General features: G+C 36.5%; 2 protein-coding genes and 2 long non-coding RNA genes across 5 annotated transcripts in view; 2 read left to right on the top strand and 2 right to left on the bottom strand.

Annotated features, from left to right (window-relative positions):
- The window catches only part of LOC121740216 (putative U5 small nuclear ribonucleoprotein 200 kDa helicase), a 144,409-nt gene that overhangs the window by 4,676 nt on the left and 117,190 nt on the right, over nt 1–22,543 (top strand). Inside the window, exons 7-11 of the mRNA XM_042132853.1 lie at nt 12,560–12,803; nt 18,901–19,031; nt 20,011–20,194; nt 21,098–21,231; nt 21,896–22,093. Of these exons, the coding sequence (XP_041988787.1) occupies nt 12,560–12,803; nt 18,901–19,031; nt 20,011–20,194; nt 21,098–21,231; nt 21,896–22,093 (891 nt within the window). The remainder of the gene's footprint in view (nt 1–12,559; nt 12,804–18,900; nt 19,032–20,010; nt 20,195–21,097; nt 21,232–21,895; nt 22,094–22,543) is intronic.
- On the bottom strand, nt 463–1,894 carry LOC121740225. Its single transcript, XM_042132864.1, has 2 exons — nt 1,671–1,894; nt 463–1,634 (listed from the first exon to the last, which is right to left on the bottom strand). The coding sequence occupies exons 1-2, from the start codon at nt 1,890–1,892 to the stop codon at nt 801–803; spliced, it is 1,056 nt and encodes a 351-aa protein (XP_041988798.1). The 5' UTR covers nt 1,893–1,894; the 3' UTR covers nt 463–800.
- On the bottom strand, nt 4,049–5,300 carry LOC121740229. Of its 2 annotated transcripts, XR_006037615.1 has the most exons (3): nt 5,214–5,300; nt 4,701–4,757; nt 4,049–4,277 (listed from the first exon to the last, which is right to left on the bottom strand). It is a non-coding gene; the product is annotated as an uncharacterized LOC121740229 (long non-coding RNA). The 2 variants fall into 2 exon arrangements; XR_006037614.1 differs by lacking the exon at nt 5,214–5,300 and having other exon boundaries at nt 4,701–5,203.
- Nucleotides 14,866–15,701, top strand: LOC121740230. Its single transcript, XR_006037616.1, has 3 exons — nt 14,866–15,124; nt 15,374–15,541; nt 15,656–15,701. It is a non-coding gene; the product is annotated as an uncharacterized LOC121740230 (long non-coding RNA).

Consider the following 22,543-nt stretch of genomic DNA (forward strand, 5'->3'; position numbering starts at 1 on the left):
CCCACGTAGGGCCTACTAGATATGGTTTAACGAAGGGCCAACTGAAAATTAATATGTGTAAGGCCAACATTGTTCATTGACGTAGGGCCTATCGAAGAAATTGTATGTAGGGCTAACGTAATGCTCATAATGTGGGGCCAACTTTATGTTCAGAACCATATTCCCACTGCAGGTTAAGGGTTGGATCATAATACCGGACATTGCTGTCATCCCATACAAAATGCTGTGGTCCGGTATTGTGCTCTGTATTGTAACCCAACCTTTAACCTGCAGTGAGGCTATGGTTCTGAAAATAAAGTTGGCCCCACATTATAAGCATTACGTTAGTCCTACATACAATTAAAGAGAAAGTAAATAAATTGACAAAATGCTTCATTACGAATTAAATTAATAGTCGATTGACAATACAACTTGGCCTCACACATAAACAAATGTATTTAAAAAAAAAAAAAACAAAAAATATAATGGTTACAGTAATTTATTTGAATTATTATGCCTAAGTATAAAAACTTCGAAGTCATAAACTACAATTAAACCAAGTAGACATACTAAACAAATAGTGGCCAAAGGAATAATTTCCTCTGACGCCTAGAGATATAAAGGCACTGAAGATAGGACAGGCATAAACAAAATATTATCTCTTATTTGCAACTGGTCAATGAAAGTGACCCTAGCATAATACCTTTTTAGCCAGACAGGAGACAAATGAACAAACTGATACAGCAGAAAGTAAGCAAGAGATTGTAATGTTGATGCATTACAATCTCTTGCTGCATGGTGTTGCACCACTAACCGTATTGTTAGTGGTGCAACACCATGCTAACGAAAGGGAAACAGATGAATTGTTCGTCATTATTGAAACTGGGCAGTAGTAAACATTTTCTACTTATATCAGAAGGACTAAGATTCACGCTTTGTACGCAATTACTGACCATATATATACCCAACTTGCTGCTATGAATGGGTTCTTTGTAAAAGTCAGTTTTGTTTACAAAGCAGTTGCACCTCAAAGTATAGGAACTTACATCAGTTTCCACAATAGATTTAACAATAACAATATCACCATTTGAAGTAACAAAACAGGAATCTCTTTGTGAGGTACCAATAACGTAATCATTGTAATGTATTTTTCTTATCTGTCCATTTTGTTCTTTAATAGGTTTTCTTTTAGTAATATTCTTTTTTTCAGAGTTACAATTCTCACCCATTCTTTTAGCAACCTGCTCTAATGGCATGTTATGACCACGAACCATGTTCTTTATTTTAGACATAAAATTCTCAAAGGGAAATGCCGAAAAGTTATCAAGATGGCCAAAGTTATATGCGTCATCTGCCAAATGGAGCAGATTGTGGACGTTATATACAAGAAATTCGTTGCTGTACAAATCTGACATGTATAGAACAAAACAATGTAGCAAGTCGCCGGCGTACTGTCGCCATTCATCATGTTTACAAATATTTGCAGTGCATAATATGTAAATTGCACAGTGCAATAAAAGAAAATGCGCGTACAGTGTTTTGCTTAACACACCACGTAAAACAACAGGGCCTAAATACAAAATGAAAGCTCTGAACTCCGTAGCTTTCCAATATTTGAACATATTGATAGGTCTAGGACGTCTGGAAAATTCAGTGGGATATTTATCCCGTATCACCCGTAAACGTTCTGATATTTCGCCTATTTTCGAAGCAGGCATTCTGCATTTTTTTGGTCCATTTTCTAACCAACACCTTATCAGTTTTTTTACAACCCCCAGACACACCAAGTGCATGTAATCTAAAGGTACTTGGGTTATTAACCCTACATCAAGTTCAGATAGTATACTTTTTGATTGCTGGTGCTCGTCGCCATACAATTGATTTGAAAATCCAGCATCAGTTCTAAGGCGCATATCTGATGTATATAACCAAACAGTCCTCCCCAGATATGTACCTTCTTGCTCGCATTTCTCACACCCATACAGTGAATTGAATGACTTAATACTTTTCAAAAAAGATCGCGCTGGTGCATCTGCTATTATGCAACTCACTCGGAAGTTATAATGTTGTCCATTAACAACCAACCCATGCTTTTCTAAATGGAGACATTCATCGACAAAAGGTCTAAGATAATCATTGGCATCGTTAGGTTTTGAAGAGCCATAATAAATTCCTACAATAATTGGTTCTTTATCAATGGACTGATCTAAAATGCTTAAAATAGGCCAAAATGAATTGCTGCTACTGGAATGCACTGGTAAACCATCAACATTAAGAGTTATAGTTATGTAAAAAGTACTTCCAAATTGTGACAGTTTTCTTTGCATCAGAGGATAGTAATTTGAACATAAACCAGCAGAAGCTCTTTTTTTTAACTGATTTTCAAGCCCAAAATACACATACGAGCCTCCTGCACATTGGACAACATTAATACTCCTTGGTGTCTGTAACAAAACGCGAGCATCTTTTGGCAAACTTGGATGGTATACTTGCAATCCTTCCAGTAGATGATTGAGTGCGGAGTGTGAAATATTGTACCGTTTAGACCAAGAAACTAGAAATGATTTTAAAACACTGTCATTTGTGTCAAACAGAAGGGGACTGTTTGGCAAATTAACATTGATAGTGACGTCATCGTCACTGTCACCGAGCATATTATTTGTATAGTTTGATTCACGAGTAAAATTACTGTTACCGACATCTACAGTATATGGTTGATTAGGTGGACTAGTTTCCCCACTGAGCCCGTTTAACTCTACAGATATTTCTTGTATCTTTAAGGCTAAATGTCTTTTCTTATTTCTAGTTGACAGCCCTGTGTAACGTTGATTATTGCTGGATAGAAGTTGGCTCAATTGTCCTGCGTCTGCTTTCTCGACCTCCATCTCTATCTTTGGAGAAGCGGAACCAGTTGCTAACCACGGTCTTTATCTCGTTTTCTGTAGCCGTTTCGGCGACTTTGTGCCGACGGAGAGCTTCTAAAATAACAAATTTATCGATTTTAGACGCGCTTTTATCCTACTATACCCTATTTTATTTAACATTAGAGAGTTACAAACTTAAATAATTAACTGTAAAAACAAGTTAGCTCTACAACCTTGCTTTTTGCAAATACTGTCGACGTCACCGCGATTGAATACCTCTTTTAAGGAAAGCAAATAAAGTTTGTATAACTTTTCTAATGTTAAAAAAAAACGAAGTTTAGATAACATTACAAAATGTGACTTTAGTCGCATTTGGTCCACTACAAAAAAAATTTGGTCCACTTCTCATTTGGTTAACTTTTGTTTAATATTTTTTATAAGACCTGTCATGGCATTCAAGGATGCAAAGAAAAGAAATTGAAATTAAAGACAAACGGTATTGCGGGTTGTACAGATGTGGACTCACAGGTGCAAATACAAGAAATTTATATTAGAGAAATTACACGGTTACATACACAACAGACCAACCGCAACCAGATAAGTCACAGGAGAATTTTCATTAAAACAAATATTTTTATTTGTGATTATCATAATCATAGTTAGAATTAAAATATTTTTGTAGTTATACATATAAATAGAATAACTAAAAAATATACTTATTTTTAGCTGTTACTCTTTCACAGATTGTCATGAGTCATTACAAATCAACCAAAACCAAATGTCCTTCAAATAAAAAAATTATACATACAATATTTAACCCAAAAATTAATACATATACGTTAGCAGAGTTAGAAAGGTAACCTGTTATTTAAACTTTATATAGGTAGTTATATTACTTACGTTTTTAGAAGAGGCTTACTTACCAGTAACAACTTTAATTAAAAGGTGATCTTGTAGCTTATGTTTTCCATTTTTGCCTGACCAATTACAGATTTCCGCAAGTTTGTTTGAAAACAGTTTTTCAAGAATCCTCCTTAATATTGCTGATGTTTTGTTACCGCCTACATAGCTCAAGTGGTTCACCTACAACAAAATATTTTGCACATAGTGCTTGCACATACATACATTCCAGACAGCCAAAAGATAAATAGCGTAATAGGTACTGCCTAGTGTAGTCAGTCATTATAAAAATAATTAAAAAGCTTACAAGTAGCATGTAATTTTCGTCCACTGTTAGCCAGACATCAATCTTTTTAATCTCTTCGATCTGGGTGCATGGTAAATTGACTCCTTCTGGCAGGGACAGGGCTTGATAACCAACAGCTACAGCCGTCGCAGTTGCTCCAGAGCGTAGTCTTTCCAATATTTCTTTTTGGTTTAATTGCAGTTCCTTGATGCCTTCCTCGAGTTTGGCAAGGTGTCGAGCAATCACAGCTAAAATTGTGAAAAATATCGATTAACATTACCTACTGATAAAGCTTATATCTATCTATCTATGTGACTATTTGTAACTACACAATATGCCAACGAGTTAATGGCGGTTAGGGATTAAGGTAGGGTTAGATGTTTTATAAAATTATTAATACCATATTTTAGAGCTCCTGGTCTCTCTAAAATAAGGCGCTTTCCCTACTAATATTATAAATAAAATTATTATATATAAATAAATAAAGTAGGGAAAGCGAACAGCTGAACCAATTTAGATGAAATTTGGTTTCGAGATAGTTTGGCACTCAGGGATAAAAAGAGGCTATTTTTACTGGTGTCCATGGTGTTAATGTAAAAGGGTTTCTATGCGGCCGAAGTCACGAGCAACAAGAGAGACCTCATGTAATGTCTTATTAAATTAATGCTCACCATTTGATGCAACCACAGAAGATGTCGAAATATCTGAAGTTTGTCGTACAAGTACACCTGGAAATTGATGTGGTGTTGTTAAGTGTTATGCAGATAATAAATCCATTATTTTCATTCTTATAAAAAAACTACAAAAACAACAATCTATTTCCCCATACAAAATGAAACCGGTAACAGGTTTACCTTAAACTAATTCAACAACATTTCTAAGAAACAGGTCAAATAATTAAACAAATAAAAAGTTTCCCATACAAAAGTCACACAAAATATAATCACGTGACTGCAGGACTATATTTTGTGTGACATTTTGTATGGCAGACTCAATCACCAGTTTTAGTATGTTTACATTTTTTAAACACCTTTTAGAGAGCGAGAGAGAGAAGCTAAGGATCGGTGTTAGTTGTGTTTTAGTAATGGTTAAGTTAATGAATGAGCCCAAACCAATTTTGTAAGTACATTGAGCAAACATGATTTCAATCTAAAGTAAACACACTATATTATACGTGCACATACCCAGATGGAAGTTTACTCGCAATTTATTTAAATTTGTAAATAATGCCGGCTTCAAAGAATCGTTGTATCTTTGTCATTGTAGGGCGCAGATCTAAAAGGTCATACAATACAGAGGTGACAATTTCCCCAACCCTCATAGGACAGGGACACAGCACAGCTCAGTCATCTGTATCAGTACCAAATTATTTCAATCATTGCCTTCTTTTGGCTAAGAGGAGGTAATTTTCAATCAACGGCAATAATATGATATTAAGTATATTAATTGATTGATCAGTAGCTATCTATTTATTTGATAAAAATACAAAATAACTTCAAAAGTCGTCACACCTTGGCAACTACTCCTATTGGCAGTTACTCCTATTTCTACACTTTCAGCATGAAAAATAGTGTGTTCCTGCATGTAATTTTGTTTTCCTTTGGATTGGGAATATATAAACCTTTCCACTCCTAGATAATTAAACAAATTTATATTCAGGTTCAATTATGAACCTGAATAGTACTATTAAAAACTTTAACTACGTGTGACTATTATTAAAATACCTACTTTTTTAAATACTAAAAGTATCATCAAAATAGAGATGATGCAATATGAATGAACTGGTACTGTGTCATCATCCAACCACTAATATAAATTATCAATGCTTGCCTGTGTTATCCATCTCTGCCTCAGTCTCCTCCGCTATTTGTTTTCTGCCGGGCTCTGTAACAAATAAACATGTACTTAACTAGTTTTCCCAATCAGTGCTTCATTATGTAGATGGGGCACAATAGGGGAAATTAATGTTCCCTCTATTGAACACTGATATACTAGATATCAACAAAAATACTTGCCTTTTGGTGGTTTTGGAAAATTCATTCCATGGCCATCATCTTCTTCTTCACTGGATACTGACAGATATCTTGTAGTTTTTTTGTGTTTTCTTTTTAGCTCAATGTCTAGTTCTACTTCGGAATTAAGTTCGGCTTCTTTACATTTCTTTCTAGCACTGAGAAGGTCATCTAAAATCATACGAATAAAACATATTTTATTTCATGGAAAATCTATAATAGAAATGGAAGCAGAGCTAGGTACCTACTGTGTCTGTTTGCCTGCTTACTTATCCAAAGGTCCTTGGGACTTTAGAAAACTCCCTTACATACCTAGTATCTATCATTACATTACTGACTTACCAGTTACATAAAAAATGCGTCGAATTCCAAAAACATTCCACGTGTCATCATCTAAAATTGTGCCCGTAAGACATTTCTTGATCTTTTCGGAATTTTTAAATGGAGGCTAAGCACTATGTTTCTTAGTGGGTGAAATCCAAGACGAGCGCACAATAGCGACGCTGTCATCCTCACTAAATTCAACGACGCTATACATTTCTGAAATGAGTAAACCAATTACCTAACCTAGTAGGTACCTATCTATCTTGGGAAATGAACGTAAATCGGGCTATTACAATGATTAATATGATATATTATATAATATTATTGTATTGACTACCCCGTAAGTATAATACTTATTTCAGTTAGGTCCTTACATAAGTTTTTGAGGTTTTGTCATGATTTTGTTAGAAAATTTTAAAGAACATGGCGGTTCGGCGTCCCCCGCCTTAGCGTCTCTCTTTCACTACCTACTTTCTTTCCTAGTACAATAATCTCTCTTTGTTTGATACACACTGTAAACGTAGCTAATCTTAAAAATATTACTTTCTACTTACTTTAGGAATAGATATTCCGTTTTTTATCCTCTTGAAACCATGAAATTACAGGTATTTTCTTTTCTGCATCCAAACACTACGAGCACAAAATAGAAAGAATGCTAACGATATTTATTTTCGGATATCAAAAACGATATTATTTCGCTTCGAATTTTCATTTTTTATTATATAATTTTTGAGATTGCCAACTATACAGGGTGCAATTAAACCTTCCTGCCAAATTTTTTTCAGGGCTTAGGTATCATTAGGAGAATCCATTTAACCAAAAAAAATTGGGTGTTATTTTTTTGTTAATGACATATTTTATCCCATTTAAAATCGTTGCAGAATGCTCACTCGCGGCGGTGGGTGTGATCGGGGGTGACGCGGGGCGAGGCGCGCGCGCGGGGGCACGTCACGCGCGGGCGACTCGTAGGCCGGTATAAATAGTCAGTACTTAAGATGCGACCCGGTCTCAAGACGCGGTTCGGCTCTGTGATTGGCCCAAATTTTGACAGCCAACCAATCACAGAGCCTGAACCGTGTCTTGAGACCGATATGCATCTTGAGTACTGACTATTTATACCGGCCGTAGTGTCCGTTGTAGTGTTTTTTAGGATAACTTTCGGAAGCCATTTCTCAACATTTTAGTACTGAGTGATTATAAAAGAAAAAATACGTGTATTTTTATTTTTGACAAGGATCAATAAATATATCAAGGTTTAATTGCAGCTTGTATTAGTGAGGGAGCCCTAGAACAATTTTTTTTGTGATTACTAACAAGCTAATTTTTTGTGAATAGCTACATTTTGATATTTAAGATGAACAACATTTTTATTTTAGGTCAAGGACAAGGACAAGGTTACTTTTAATTTATATAACTATTAACCTACAAATATTATACAAAAAATCTGCTGGTCAGGGTTCCGTTTTAGGGTACAGTAGTCAACCAAGTTTTGTTGATTACAGAACCCTAAAACCTTGTCTTACAAATAAAACAATCCATATTTTAGGACCATCAAGTCAAAGTATGAAATACTTTCTATCTCTGTTAGCTACCACTTTCGAGATTTTTCGAAAATAAAAATGTTGTTCGTCTTATCAAAATGTTTACTACTCACAAAAAATTTGCTTGTTAGTAATCACAAAAAAATTTGTTCTAGGGCTTCCGTAATACGAGTATTTCTAATTAGTCTGTGCTTCCGTACTATATAGATAACCTTCTCGAGGCTCGAGGCTTAAGCAAAAAATATCGATATATCGGAATATCGATATTTTTAAAAAATATATATCGATACATTTGAAAAGTATCGATACGATATATATCGATATATTTTTTCCATTTGCCCATCCCTAGCTAACGCATCAGACAGCTCACAGCGCTCTTCCATAGTGAAAAGATGTGCTTGTGCCATATAACCGCACATGTTGATTTTGACATTTTGTTTTTTTTATAATGGGACTAAAATTATTCACGGAGATTCTTTCATAACCTTAATGGCATGAATTACACCATCAATATAATCACGATTCCGTGATAATATTGATGGTGTAAGCGGCCGAATCGCAGAATTTATTTATTTATTTTTATTAGGAACAACAACAGCCATCATTCTTATATCACTAATGACACTTGTAGGTATAGCTAATATTATTTTGTAAGCTATAATACATTTTAGGCAATTATAAGCTATACTTAACAGTAGGAAGTAGGGCCAATAATAGTTGTTCACTTATTACAATCTTAAATAGATGTTATTAAAAACTTAATATAACAACTTGTGTAAGAAATTTTTTTTTTATTAATCATGATTTTTTATCAGAGATTCTTGAAATCCACGCGATACTGGGGGGCGTGGCTTCCACAGATTATGCGATCTCGTTGGGCCTATGTTGGGTATTTGTACATATGTGTTGTAGGCTACACAACCAAAAACACTTAAAGGGCCTTCGTTGGCAGATTGTTGAATTTCACTGTTGGCAGCAGAACGTAAAATCAATGTTGGGCCTATGTTGGGTATTTGTACATATGTGTTGTAGGCTACACAACAGAAAGCCACAGTAGGGCCTTCGTTGGCCGGTTGTCACCAATCACTGTTGGAAAACTATAACAAAATATATGTTGGGCCTACGTTGGGTATTTGTACAGATGTCCTGTAGGCTAGACAACCAAAAGCCACAGTAGGGCCTTCGTTGGCAGGTTATCACCAATCACAGTTGGGAAAATAAAACAAAATATATGTTGGGCCTATGTTGGGTATTTGTACATATGTGTTGTAGGCTACACAACCAAAAACACTTAAAGGGCCTTCGTTGGCAGATTGTTGAATTTCACTGTTGGCAGCAGAACGTAAAATCAATGTTGGGCCTATGTTGGGTATTTGTACATATGTGTTGTAGGCTACACAACAGAAAGCCACAGTAGGGCCTTCGTTGGCCGGTTGTCACCAATCACTGTTGGAAAACTATAACAAAATATATGTTGGGCCTATGTTGGGTATTTGTACATATGTATTGTAGGCTACACAACCAAAAACACTTAAAGGGCCTTCGTTGGCAGATTGTTGAATTTCACTGTTGGCAGCAGAACGTAAAATCAATGTTGGGCCTATGTTGAGTACTTGTATAGATGTTCTGTAGACTACACAACCAAAAGCCACTGTAGGGCCTTCGTTGGCAGGTTATCACCAATCACTGTTGGGAAAATAATACAAAATATATGTTGGGCCTATGTTGGGTATTTGTACATATGTATTGTAGGCTACACAACCAAAAACACTTAAAGGGCCTTCGTTGGCAGATTGTTGAATTTCACTGTTGGCAGCAGAACGTAAAATCAATGTTGGGCCTATGTTGAGTACTTGTATAGATGTTCTGTAGACTACACAACCAAAAGCCACTGTAGGGCCTTCGTTGGCAGGTTATCACCAATCACTGTTGGGAAAATAAAACAAAATATTTGTTGGGCCTATGTTGGGTATTTGTACATATGTGTTGTAGGCTACACAACCAAAAACACTTAAAGGGCCTTCGTTGGCAGATTGTTGAATTTCACTGTTGGCAGCAGAACGTAAAATCAATGTTGGGTCTATGTTGAGTATTTGTATAGATGTCCTGTAGGCTACACAACAAAAAGCCGCAGTAGGGCCTTCGTTGGCAGGTTATCACCAATCACAGTTGGGAAAATAAAATAAAATATATGTTGGGCCTATGTTGGGTATTTGTACAGATGTCCTGTAGGCTACACAACCAAAAGCCACAGTAGGGCCTTCGTTGGCCTGTTGTCACCAATCACTGTTGGAAAACTATAACAAAATATATGTTGGGCCTATGTTGGGTATTTGTACAGATGTCCTGTAGGCTAGACAACCAAAAGCCACAGTAGGGCCTTCGTTGGCAGGTTATCACCAATCACAGTTGGGAAAATAAAATAAAATATATGTTGGGCCTATGTTGGGTATTTGTACATATGTGTTGTAGGCTACACAACAGAAAGCCACAGTAGGGCCTTCGTTGACTGGTTGTCACCAATCACTGTTGGAAAACTATAACAAAATATATGTTGGGCCTATGTTGGGTATTTGTACAGATGTCCTGTAGGCTACACAACCAAAAGCCACAGTAGGGCCTTCGTTGGCAGGTTATCACCAATCACTGTTGGGAAAATAATACAAAATATATGTTGGGCCTATGTTGGGTATTTGTACAGATGTCCTGTAGGCTACACAACCAAAAGCCACAGTAGGGCCTTCGTTGACTGGTTGTCACCAATCACTGTTGGAAAACTATAACAAAATATATGTTGGGCCTATGTTGGGTATTTGTACAGATGTCCTGTAGGCTACACAACCAAAAGCCGCAGTAGGGCCTTCGTTGGCAGGTTATCACCAATCACAGTTGGGAAAATAAAATAAAATATATGTTGGGCCTATGGTGGGTATTTGTACAGATGTCCTGTAGGCTACACAACCAAAAGCCACAGTAGGGCCTTCGTTGGCCTGTTGTCACCAATCACTGTTGGAAAACTATAACAAAATATATGTTGGGCCTATGTTGGGTATTTGTACAGATGTCCTGTAGGCTAGACAACCAAAAGCCACAGTAGGGCCTTCGTTGGCAGGTTATCACCAATCACAGTTGGGAAAATAAAACAAAATATATGTTGGGCCTATGTTGGGTATTTGTACATATGTGTTGTAGGCTACACAACAGAAAGCCACAGTAGGGCCTTCGTTGACTGGTTGTCACCAATCACTGTTGGAAAACTATAACAAAATATATGTTGGGCCTATGTTGGGTATTTGTACAGATGTCCTGTAGGCTAGACAACCAAAAGCCACAGTAGGGCCTTCGTTGGCAGGTTATCACCAATCACAGTTGGGAAAATAAAACAAAATATATGTTGGGCCTATGTTGGGTATTTGTACATATGTGTTGTAGGCTACACAACAGAAAGCCACAGTAGGGCCTTCGTTGACTGGTTGTCACCAAAAAAAAAATTTTTCACTTTTGTATGGGGAAACTCGTGACGCTCAGGCCCTTGCCCATACAAAAGTGAAAAATTTTTTTCGTCTTTCAGAGCTGCTACTTTCACAGTTAACTCTCTACAAGGAACACGTACACACCCTAAAGTATTATCACTTATTTTTGTTACACCCTGTATATATATATATATATATATATATATATATATATATATATATATATATATATATAATACAATTGGAATCTCGGAATCGGCTCCAACGATTTTCATGAAATTTAGTATATAGGGAGTTTCGGGGGCGATAAATCGATCTAGCTAGGAATCATTTTCAGAAAATGTCTTTTTATTCGTGTTTTATCGATAATCGATAAACTGAAAAATATGACTGTTCCTGACATCTATTGGCGAATAATAATACTATTTTGTGAGCAACTAATTGTTTTAACGACCAGCAGATGGCGTTATTAAGTAACACGAAGTCAATGAGTGTTTGCTATACCGAGCTAAGCTCGGTCATCCAGGTACTATATTGTGTATGTTAAGAATTTGTAGTTAATTCCTGACTACTACCATTAACATTAGAATGGTGTTAACATACGGTTAACACCATTCTAAGGCAGCTATCATAAGATAGTCATTTAACAAAACTATACTGTAAAAGCGGTGGTAGCGGTCATTAACCTTTTTAGTCTAGTCGCTATAGAAAAAATGCTCGCAATATATTTAAAATATTTAAATTATTGAATAAAATTATTGACCTCTTATACACACACATATTATTACAGATTCATCGGAAAACCTCTTGGTAACTCTTACAATGATACATCTCTAACTTTTTATGAGTTTGAAGTGATATGCTTCATATTCAGTTCACATCGAGAATTCAAAATACGATATCGCCCTTGGACTAGGAACATCTGATACTTCGTTGTCAATGGCGGTTTATATAGAAAATGACAAGTTTTTTTGACAGGGAGTCAATGACCGCTACTGTCTCGATTCCAAGGGTACACCTTAGCGGTATTTTTTCTCGAAAAAGTAGCGAGTAACATTAGAATGACATCCCGAAAACCCGGCTATTTTTTTTTTATGAACGTGTACCCGCAAATTACGAGAACACCCGACGCGATTTTTAATAAAGTCATACAGTAGTCTAATATACGAATTTCCCGCAGCTGTCAGAGGAGAGTCGTCGCAAGCGCGGCGGGGTCCACCCGCTGGACATCGACGCGTACTGGCTGCAGCGGCGACTGTCGCGCCACTTCGCGGACGCGGTGGCGTCGCAGGCGGCGTCGCGCGACGTGCTCGCCGCACTCGCCGCGGCGCCCGACGCCAGGGACCTCGAGAACAGGCTCGTGCTGCTGCTGGGATACGACTGCTTCGATCTCGTCAAGACGCTCACCAAGTTTAGGCACACAGGTAAGAAGTGATAACTGCATTTCTAGTGTACTTGTTTATACAAATGAGGGCTGTTGAAATTCTATTTGCCACCAGGTGCCGCGATGTATGACATATGACAGCAGTTTGACACGATGGACCCGACGGCTACATCGCGGCACCTGGTTGTAAATATAATTTCAACAACCTTCATTACATCGTCTTCGGTCAAAGTGGGATGTACTATCAAGAAAATTAATTATTAGGCACATGACGGAACTACGTAGTTTAGTTGCGTCAATGTTGCCAGAAGGCAATGTCTGTAGAGCAGAGTTGGGCAAAAAGTAATTAGATTAACGATTACACAATTACAAATACATTGTAGTTGTTAATCTGATTACAAAATAATCAGATTGATGAAGTAATTGTGCACCTGAAATTAACCAGTAGTCGATTCGAATGTAATTGGAATAAATTTTATTCTAATTACAATATAATCAGATTACTTGTAATTTAAATACATGGAATTACTTTTTTTTTTCATAATGATAAGTCCTAGACCCTAGTTTAACGTCGGTGTATCCTGGATTGACAGTTCACAATTATAGGACTTTCCATTTCGTAAAATAATCACAAATATTACATATTAACTCAGAAATAATACTTATAAACTAAATTTTTTTAATGAAATAAGGGGGCAAACGAGCAAACGGGTTACCTGATGGAAAGCAACTTCAATCGCCCATGGACACTCGCAGCATCAGAAGAGCTACAGGTGCGTTGCCGGCCTTTTGAGGGAATAGGGTAATAGGGGAGGGTAGGGATGGGAAGGAAAGGGAATAGGGGAGGGTAGGGAATTGGGCCTCCGGTAAACTCACTCACTCGGCGAAACACAGCGTAAGCGCTGTTTCACGCCGGTTTTCTGTGAGAACGTGGTATTTCTCCGGTCGAGCCGGCCCATCCGTGCCGAAGCATGGCTCTCTCACGTATATTTAAATTGTGGTTCGAATAAAGGTGAATGGCAGGATCCATACAGCATAATTTTGTTGTTGTTTTTCAACAGAATTTTTACTATGTACACACAACAGAATTTTTATTATGGCAATTAGACTATCTATTTTGATAAACTTATCTAAATAGGTATTTATAATGTAGGTCTATCAGAATCTGATGGCGATTTTTAGCAGCAGATTATCAAAAAATATCCTTGATCATTAGATAGTTTTTTATATTTGCATGTTTCACACACAGAATCAGGCGCTATAAGAAAAAAAGGATCAAAATGTTTTATTCCAAATACCCCGGTATTGCTAGAGTCAATACTCAATTTACTTTCTCACTTTTTGCTATCAGATTCTGGTAGACCTATCATTTTATGTTATATTTTTTTTATGTTGCCATAAGTAAAATACTTAATAAATACTAAAGTTATTATAGAAACGTTTATTATGAATTATTATTAAACTCTTATTTACTTATATCTCATAATGAAAAGAATATATTACATAAAATCACATTACATTGTACATATTATAAATGTATATTTTGTTCCAATTTTTTCCATCGATATTTTTTCTTGTCATGGCAATCAGTTAATGAGGCCATTTATAAAGAAGAAGAAGAAGACAGATGAAGAAAATCATTAGAAAATCTCAAATCTCAATAATCCACTAATCTCAACTTGAACCAAAGATTATGAAACCCGCGGTAGTAATTATTATAATATTATTCTCTTTGTATGAAACCAATAATCAACATCCAACACAATCAACGGTAGCAGCATGTACCTATTAATTTGTTAAATTTGTTTGGGTAGCAGTTGTGAGTTGTGACTTGTGATAGTCAGTTATTTTCTGTTGTTTTCAAATTGAGAACTGAGAAGGCCTGCTTTATGCGACGAGAGTAAAGATCTTGTGAATATTAATCGACTGTGGATATATCTTGGATATTAAGTAAGTAGTTTACTTCAAATATTATATTTTACGTGTTAGCCTAACCATGAACTTTTTATTAAATTTTAAGTGTTGAAATGTTTTCCTTTCATTTTAAACCATGAAACTAATCTAGCAAAGTACCTATTATTAAGGAAAAGGTAGGGAATAATTAACAATACTTCTAATCACTATCATTATTTCCAGATTACACCTACTGATCATATTTGCCATGCATGCTGGCAACTTGCGTATCATGCATCTACTGAAAATATGTCCAGCAGCAGCAGCGGTTGGCCATCATAATATCTGTGTTGTATCATGTGGATTATCCATAGTAATAGCAAATCGATGCAGAATTTTAATTGAAGGGACAAATGAAGAACAACAAAGAGTGCTTCTATAGTATCTTCTTGGATTCAAGCACGAGAGGTAAACAAACAACCAAACAAATCTTTATTTTCACATAAAAATTTTACAGGATATTCTTACACAATCACTGATCTCCATACTAGGATTCCCTGTGTTGTGGAGACCAGTAAGGTATTAAAATAAATTTATATGTAGTACCATCACTAGTGTTTCTTAATTCATTATTGCAGTAGGAAATAAAGTAATTTATTTCCTCAGCGTAATACTGGATTCATGGCAAGCTTTTCTCTAATTATATTTTTATTTTAGCTTTGGTCTCAAGATGAAAAACCAGAATAGTCCAAGTAATTGAGGACTTTCAACCTGAATATATGGAATCAGCTTTAATGTGTACTGTATGTGGCCAGTCTGGACACCACAACTTCAGACTTAGAGTGGAATCCTGAAAACATTACTCATTTGCTGGAGCAACAAGAGGTATATAGTTTAAACTCTAATCTAATAATCAAATTAACGTATGTCAGTGTTTAATTTGTTTTTTACTATTGTTGTTTTGATATCTGTCCATCTCATCAAATTATTTATTTACAGATGTCATCTATGAATGAAGTTTCTGGAGTTTGTTGGAACCAAGCTCGAGAAATAAGGTCAGATATTCCAGAAGCTGATGAAAGATCCCAACAAAATATAGTGTTGTTCAATATAAGAAGAGCAGCTGAAACACCAGGACATTGCGTTTTTCAAGAATGCATGAATCCTGAGCAAAATGTTGTGCCTCGAGTTGCCTGTGCCTGTGTTGTGTTGTTGTGCTTTAAGCTAAAAAAAGTCCTGCCATTTAACTGCCAACAAAATAAGTTTTTCCAGAAGGAAAAACTTATTTTGTATTTATTGTAACAGAAAGAAACATGAATGGTCAGGTCGCTATCAAAAGCTATTGATGTTACTGCATTGTAGGCTTAAGAACAGTGGGATGCTGCTCACATGTTTATGAGCATCATTTGGTACCTAAGCTATGCTCGCCATGAGGGTACTCCTGCCCCTGCCCCTATCTTAGATAAATATAATTGTAATAAGAATAATTATTAAGTTATAAATTATGATAAAGTTTTTCTTAAAAAAAAGTGTTGTTTTATTACCTGTGTATGTAGTACTTATATCTTAATGCCTGCACCCGAACCTTTTGTAATCTACAAACGTAGCGTACAAGCACAAAACAGCATAATATGATTATAGGTAAGGAAATGCTTAAGCAGCTCCATAGTCTACAAAAATTATTATGAATGCCTTGCCGAGCTTAAAGAGTGAGATCTAAAAACAAAGGGATTATGGTGTGCTGCAGACCAAGAGGAAATTTTGTGTTCAGCTCTCATTTTAACATACGAAACACAACAGCTGAAGCTGTCATTTAACACTATTTTTATGAGAGTGTAGTATTTCCCTGGTTACCGCTGTCCATTTTGACTGCAGGTCTAGCAGCTTGGCACTACCACTATTAAACTTCATAATTAAGTATTGAATTGTTGCACTATGCTTTTATACTGTACCTAAAGGTATGTCCAAGTTCATCCCACTGAGTGGATACCATCCTCATCTCAAATTATCTTCGGACTGTTATTATGTAGAACGGTAAAAATATGTAAAGTAGGTACATTGAATTTATGAATATACTTAATTATTTTTAAAACATTAATTATTTACGTTTTTACGAAAACTATAAGTACTGATACACACTGTAGGTCAATACTTAATGTTTTTTTTAATAATATTGTAATGAGTATATAATATAATTAGGTAAGTAAGTATAAGTAATAATATCATAGCTGTAGGTAGGTACATAACCTCAAAATTTCAAACAAAACTGGCTATTACTTTTATGTCCCAAGTTTTAAAATCTATACTTAAAGTATTTAAATATACTTATTATAAATTATAAATACGAAAGTGTGTCTGTCTGTCGTTCTATCTGTCTGACCTCTTCACGCCTAAACCACAGAAAGAAAAGGCTTTTTCTTGGTAAAGTAAATGTTTTTATTTTTCTTAGAGAATGTCATACTTCATGTTGTATTACTTATTTGTATGATATTATAAATTATTATTTACATTTTCCACTTCTTGTATCGCTCTGATGGGCATATATAATGCTTTATTTACCTATACCTACAGTAATTCCCTAAAAATAATACCTCTAGCACGGACGTAAAAAAAATAACCTCTAGATAGTAGATACAGTACTCTGTTTTTAACTCCTGACAGTTGGCACTGTAATAATATTAGAGTAATTAGTCGAAACCAAAGTATTCAATTACAAAAGAACTTAATTTCAAATTAATTAGATTTCTTTGAAATTGGATTACATAGGAATCAATTGCTTTGTGTAATTCTATATTTAAATTTGAAAGTATTTGAATTACAATGTAATTAGAATAAAATTTATTCTAATTACTTTGCAATTAGATTGCTAATTAGATTAACCAGTATTTCAATTATGCCCAACTCTGCTGTAGAGCAATAAAAGCGGTGCGAATTGCACTAGATCTGTGGTATTTTCGACTTCAAAGCACTAAATATTTAAAATTGACATGGATTTCAAAAGAAAGACATATAAAATTCAAAACATAGTTTTTAATAAGTACCTATATTTTAATACGACATTAAATCAATCAACTTACAATTTCAAAATATTTAAAGTCAACAGAAAGTATAAAAGTTCAAACTAAACACTTATCAACGGACACAATGTAACTGATTAAACGCAAAACAAAACGTATGTACGTACGCGTAAGGAACGACTTGACTGAGTACTGAAAAAAATCCCCGGCCATAGAGCAGAGAGCGACACTAGTGTGGTGACTGGTGAGTGGTGACTGGTGACATCATCGATATCCAACTCGTGAATAGTCTGTCAAAAAGTGAAGAAATTAAAAAGTGGCAACATCGTAGTGTCATATTATCGTTTTGTATCTTTCAAATCAATTGAAAAAAAAGGGATGAAGAAATTAAAAAGTGGCAACATCCTAGTAGGATGTTGCCACTTTTTAATTTCTTCACTTTTTTGACAGACTATAAATGCGAGAGATAGCGTTAGCGGTGAAATGATTCCAGAAAAAGGTCACTATATCAATTGATTTATAATTAAAGAGCAGACATGAAAATTGCACTATGCACTAAAAATCTTGGATGCGCACTGAACACACCAAAAATGCACTAGATTTAGTGCCGAAAGCACTAAAATGGCAACACTGGGTTGCGTTGGGTTTGACACCCAACTGACAGTTCACAACTAACATTGTAGTTACACGTCAGATCAAATCACGTAGGTTTGCCATCTATTATAAATCAAATTCCCTAAGGCCTAATACAAAATTTTCACTGTTAGATGATTTGCTGAGACAAATAATTACTGTCATGCTGATATTTCATATAAATTTTGTTTTATCTCAATCATTGCAACAGCATAATATAAGTTAACTAAAATGCTGGCTGCATTTTGGTACTTATAATATGCTCTTGATCCATCCAAGATAATAATATCACTTTACAACATGAAGACTACGAAATAACAGCTGCACTCAGAGTGGAACATTAATTACTTAAATGTAATCAATTCAAAATTTTGACACAAGCCCCATATAATTGTCAAACATAATTGTCAAACTCTTCATTATATTGTATGTTAATCATAATGTCTTTGAGTGCGGGAGTAAAACCTCTAAAATCCATATTGCTGAATGGGGACCAATTTGGTATTACATAAGATAGTATTAGTAATTATTGTTATAAGTGTTGTAAGATATTATACCAAATAATTTGTTTTTCTTACTTTCTGTTTTTTCTAGTGTTGTACTGCACGCGGCTCGCGCAGTCGCAATCAGAGTCTGAGCGCGCGGCGATACGGGAGGAGATGGCGCAGCAGCCACATTTACAGAAGATCCTGGCCCAGCTCGACACCGGCAAGGGGGAGGAGGAGGTGAGTGAGATGAGAGATATATCTGTCTCTTTCATGAAAATTCTATTTCATTGAATATCTCTTTTTGTGTTGTGGTTTTTCGTTTGTGACTAGCAAAATAGTACAAAATCCTCAATCAAATCGAAAATGCTGTGGTTCAACTTTATTCTGTCACATCATATTCGGTCAGATTATGATTATACCACTAGGATATTTTTAAGATGTGATGATAATCTCTTGGTTTGAGTGATGATTTATCCTCATTTGTAAAATCATTTGGACATTGTCATGGTTTATGTTGATGAATATTGCTAACATTTGGAAACAATTTAATGTATGTCACTACTGAGATCATTTATCAACTACAAAAATAAAGTGTATTGATACATTGATGACTGATGATGGTTCATACGACCCCATAAATGTACTATCAGATAAATTGATTCCTATGCAAATCGGGGACCTAAGTAGTTTGGTTGCGTTACGTCAAACCCAGCTGACAGATCACAATTAACATTGAATTGACATATTCGACCAAATAACGTTGGTCTGTCAATTGCATAGGAGTCAACTTCCTCGATGGTACTTTCAACGTCAACTCGGAATATTCTGCGACGTAGGTTACACGCTCAGTTTATCATCAGTTCAGTCAATCAATCTGGCAAGATTGACGCGAAACTGAACGTCTAACCCACGGAATGATTTACTGATATTTTTTTATTATGTTGTACTTTGCGGTCATCATTCTGGCGTCAATCACAGATTGATGGACTGAAGTGATGCTAGATTGGCCGTGTAAGTATAGAAATACGGTTGTAACTACCTGTTACCTAGTTTATAATTATTTAGTTGTAGTGATAGATTACGGAATACATATTATGGTAAGAGCGCGTACCTGCCCATAAACTTTTTAGTTTGGCTGGATATTAGTGTAAGTCACATTAATTGTATTATTTTTGATTTTTAAATAAACGATTAAAAAACCGTTGTCTATGTCCAGACGGAGCAATCAGAGCAGCCTCGCAAGCGTCTCAAGGCGGGCGGCAGCGAGACGGGGGCGGGCCAGGTGGGCGGGGCGCGGCGCGTCCTCCAGCTAGACGACCTCGTGTTCGCCGCCGGAGCGCACTTCATGGCCAACAAGCGCTGCCAGCTGCCGCCTGGCTCCTTCCGCAAACAGAGGAAAGGTGTGTGTCGAGTAGATCATGCCCTCTCTTTCATGTATACGAAGAACGAGCGTGTAAACTTGTTATTTTTTTAAGAAAACTACTAAGCTTTAAGAAGAGACTGCACTGTCGCGAGTCGCGACACTTCATGTTATAATACTAACATTTAATCCATACTAATATTATAAATTCGAAAGTGTGTCTGTCTGTCACCTCGTCACGCCCAAACTTCTGAACCGATTTTGCTGAAATTTGGCATGGAGATACTTTGAGTCCCGAGAAAGGACATAGGATACTTTTTGCCCCAGAGAAAAGTAGGGGTCCCTAAACGAGTTTTGGCGCCACGGAGTTGCGGACGTCATCTAGTAACAATATAATAATAGTAACAATATAATAATAGTAACAATATAATAATATCTATAGATTTGGTTGTGAATTTGTGATGCGTCGCGTCATTATAGCCTTAAGTGCAGTTACTCATAAAGTTTAATCTGAATTTCATTGTTACCCGCAGAAGCACCCGCAAGACTTTAGCAAGAAGATAAAATGACAATGTTTTTATAATCACGATCTAATCTACGCGTAACCGACGCTAATAGTAATCGCTATTATACAGTGTGTAACAAAAAATAAGTGATAATACTTTAAGGTGTGTACGTGTTCCTTGTAGAGAGTTCACTGTGAAAGTAGCAGCTCTGAAAGACGAACATTTTTTTCACTTTTGTATGGGGAAACTCGTAATGCTCGGGCCCTTGCCCATACAAAAGTGAGAAAAAATGTTCGTCTTTCAGAGCTGCTACTTTTACAGTGAACTCTCTACAAGGAACACGTACACACCCTAAAGTATTATCGCTTATTTTTTGTTACACCCTGTATACCTGTAAAAATTGAAACTGGTATTTAACATTCAATATTTTATCCCAGGCTACGAGGAGGTGCATGTGCCCGCTCTCAAGCCGAAGCCATTTGATGAGGGTGAGACGCTGGTGGCCGTAGAGAAACTTCCAAAGTATGTGCAGCCGGCGTTTGAAGGGTTCAAGACGTTGAATAGAATACAGGTAAGTGTGTCTACTACACAGACATAGATCAAGATAGATACCGCATGTGTATGTACTTCGCGTGCCATATCGCGGTCCCAAACTGACCGAGCATACCATCTCGCTCAGTCGGAGATCTTCCTTTGCGGCCTCCACCCATATCCCACCAAAGCTTTGCCGATTTAATGCACCTGAATAATTCGCAACTTTTTCTTTAGCGGCAAATTTCGGACTTAAAAAAAATCTACTGTTTCATTAATAATTATCATCAATAATTATCAATAATTATCATCTTTTATTTGCAAATACAGAATATGCAGTTGCATAAGTGTATGAAATTACGCCTCTAGTCCACCGACGCTGCGAACTGCGAAACCACGGCGAACCGATTTACTGTATCATCCGACACACTACAATGCGTTATATTGCATTTCGCAGTTCGCAGCGTCGGTGGACTAGAGGCGTTATGCTTTGTTCAAACCTACGCGACCAAACGACTGCGAAGCGGGAGCGTCAAGTTGCGTCAAGTTGTCAAATGTGTGTTTTGAACAAGACTTCTTTTTTAAAACCATTTGACAACTTGACGCTCCCGCTTCGCAGTCGCTTGGTCGCGTAGGTTTCAACAAAGCATTAATGTCCAAACAGAATTCACCTTGTATTGATCTTCCATCTCTCTCTCTCCCAGAGTCGCATATCCAGTGCAGCGTTGGAATCCGACGAGAACCTGCTAGTGTGCGCGCCGACGGGGGCCGGCAAGACCAACGTGGCGCTGCTAACCATCCTGCGGGAGGTGGGCAAGCACGTGAACGAGGACGGCACCGTCAACGCGCACGACTTCAAGGTCATATACGTCGCGCCCATGCGCTCGCTCGTGCAGGAGATGGTGAGTACATCTATACTTATACTAGCTGTCCCGGCAAACGTTGTTTTGCCATATAAAGTACTAGATGACGCCCGCAACTTCGTTGTGCCAAAACTCGTTTATCGCGCGGAAACCCTACATTTTTTCGGGATAAAAAGTATCCTATGTCCTTTCCTTTATCTCCATACCAAATTTCAGCAAAATCGGTTCAGCGGTTTGAGCGTGAAGAGGTAACACACAGATAGACAGACAGACAGGCAGACACACTTTCGCATTTATAATATTAGTGTGGATTTCGCCCTTATTATTTTATTGAAGTGACTAAATAAGTATGTCACCATGGCAACGACCATCGCTATCCCGTCGCACAAGCGATGGTCGCCGTCAGTCTCGAGTTGTAATAATTTACTATTATTTATTCAACAAAAACACTTATCAATATAAAAAGTAGATGTTGTCCGATTCTCCACC

The sequence above is a fragment of the Aricia agestis genome, chromosome 3 (assembly GCF_905147365.1).
Source record: "Aricia agestis chromosome 3, ilAriAges1.1, whole genome shotgun sequence".
NCBI lineage: Eukaryota > Metazoa > Arthropoda > Insecta > Lepidoptera > Lycaenidae > Aricia > Aricia agestis.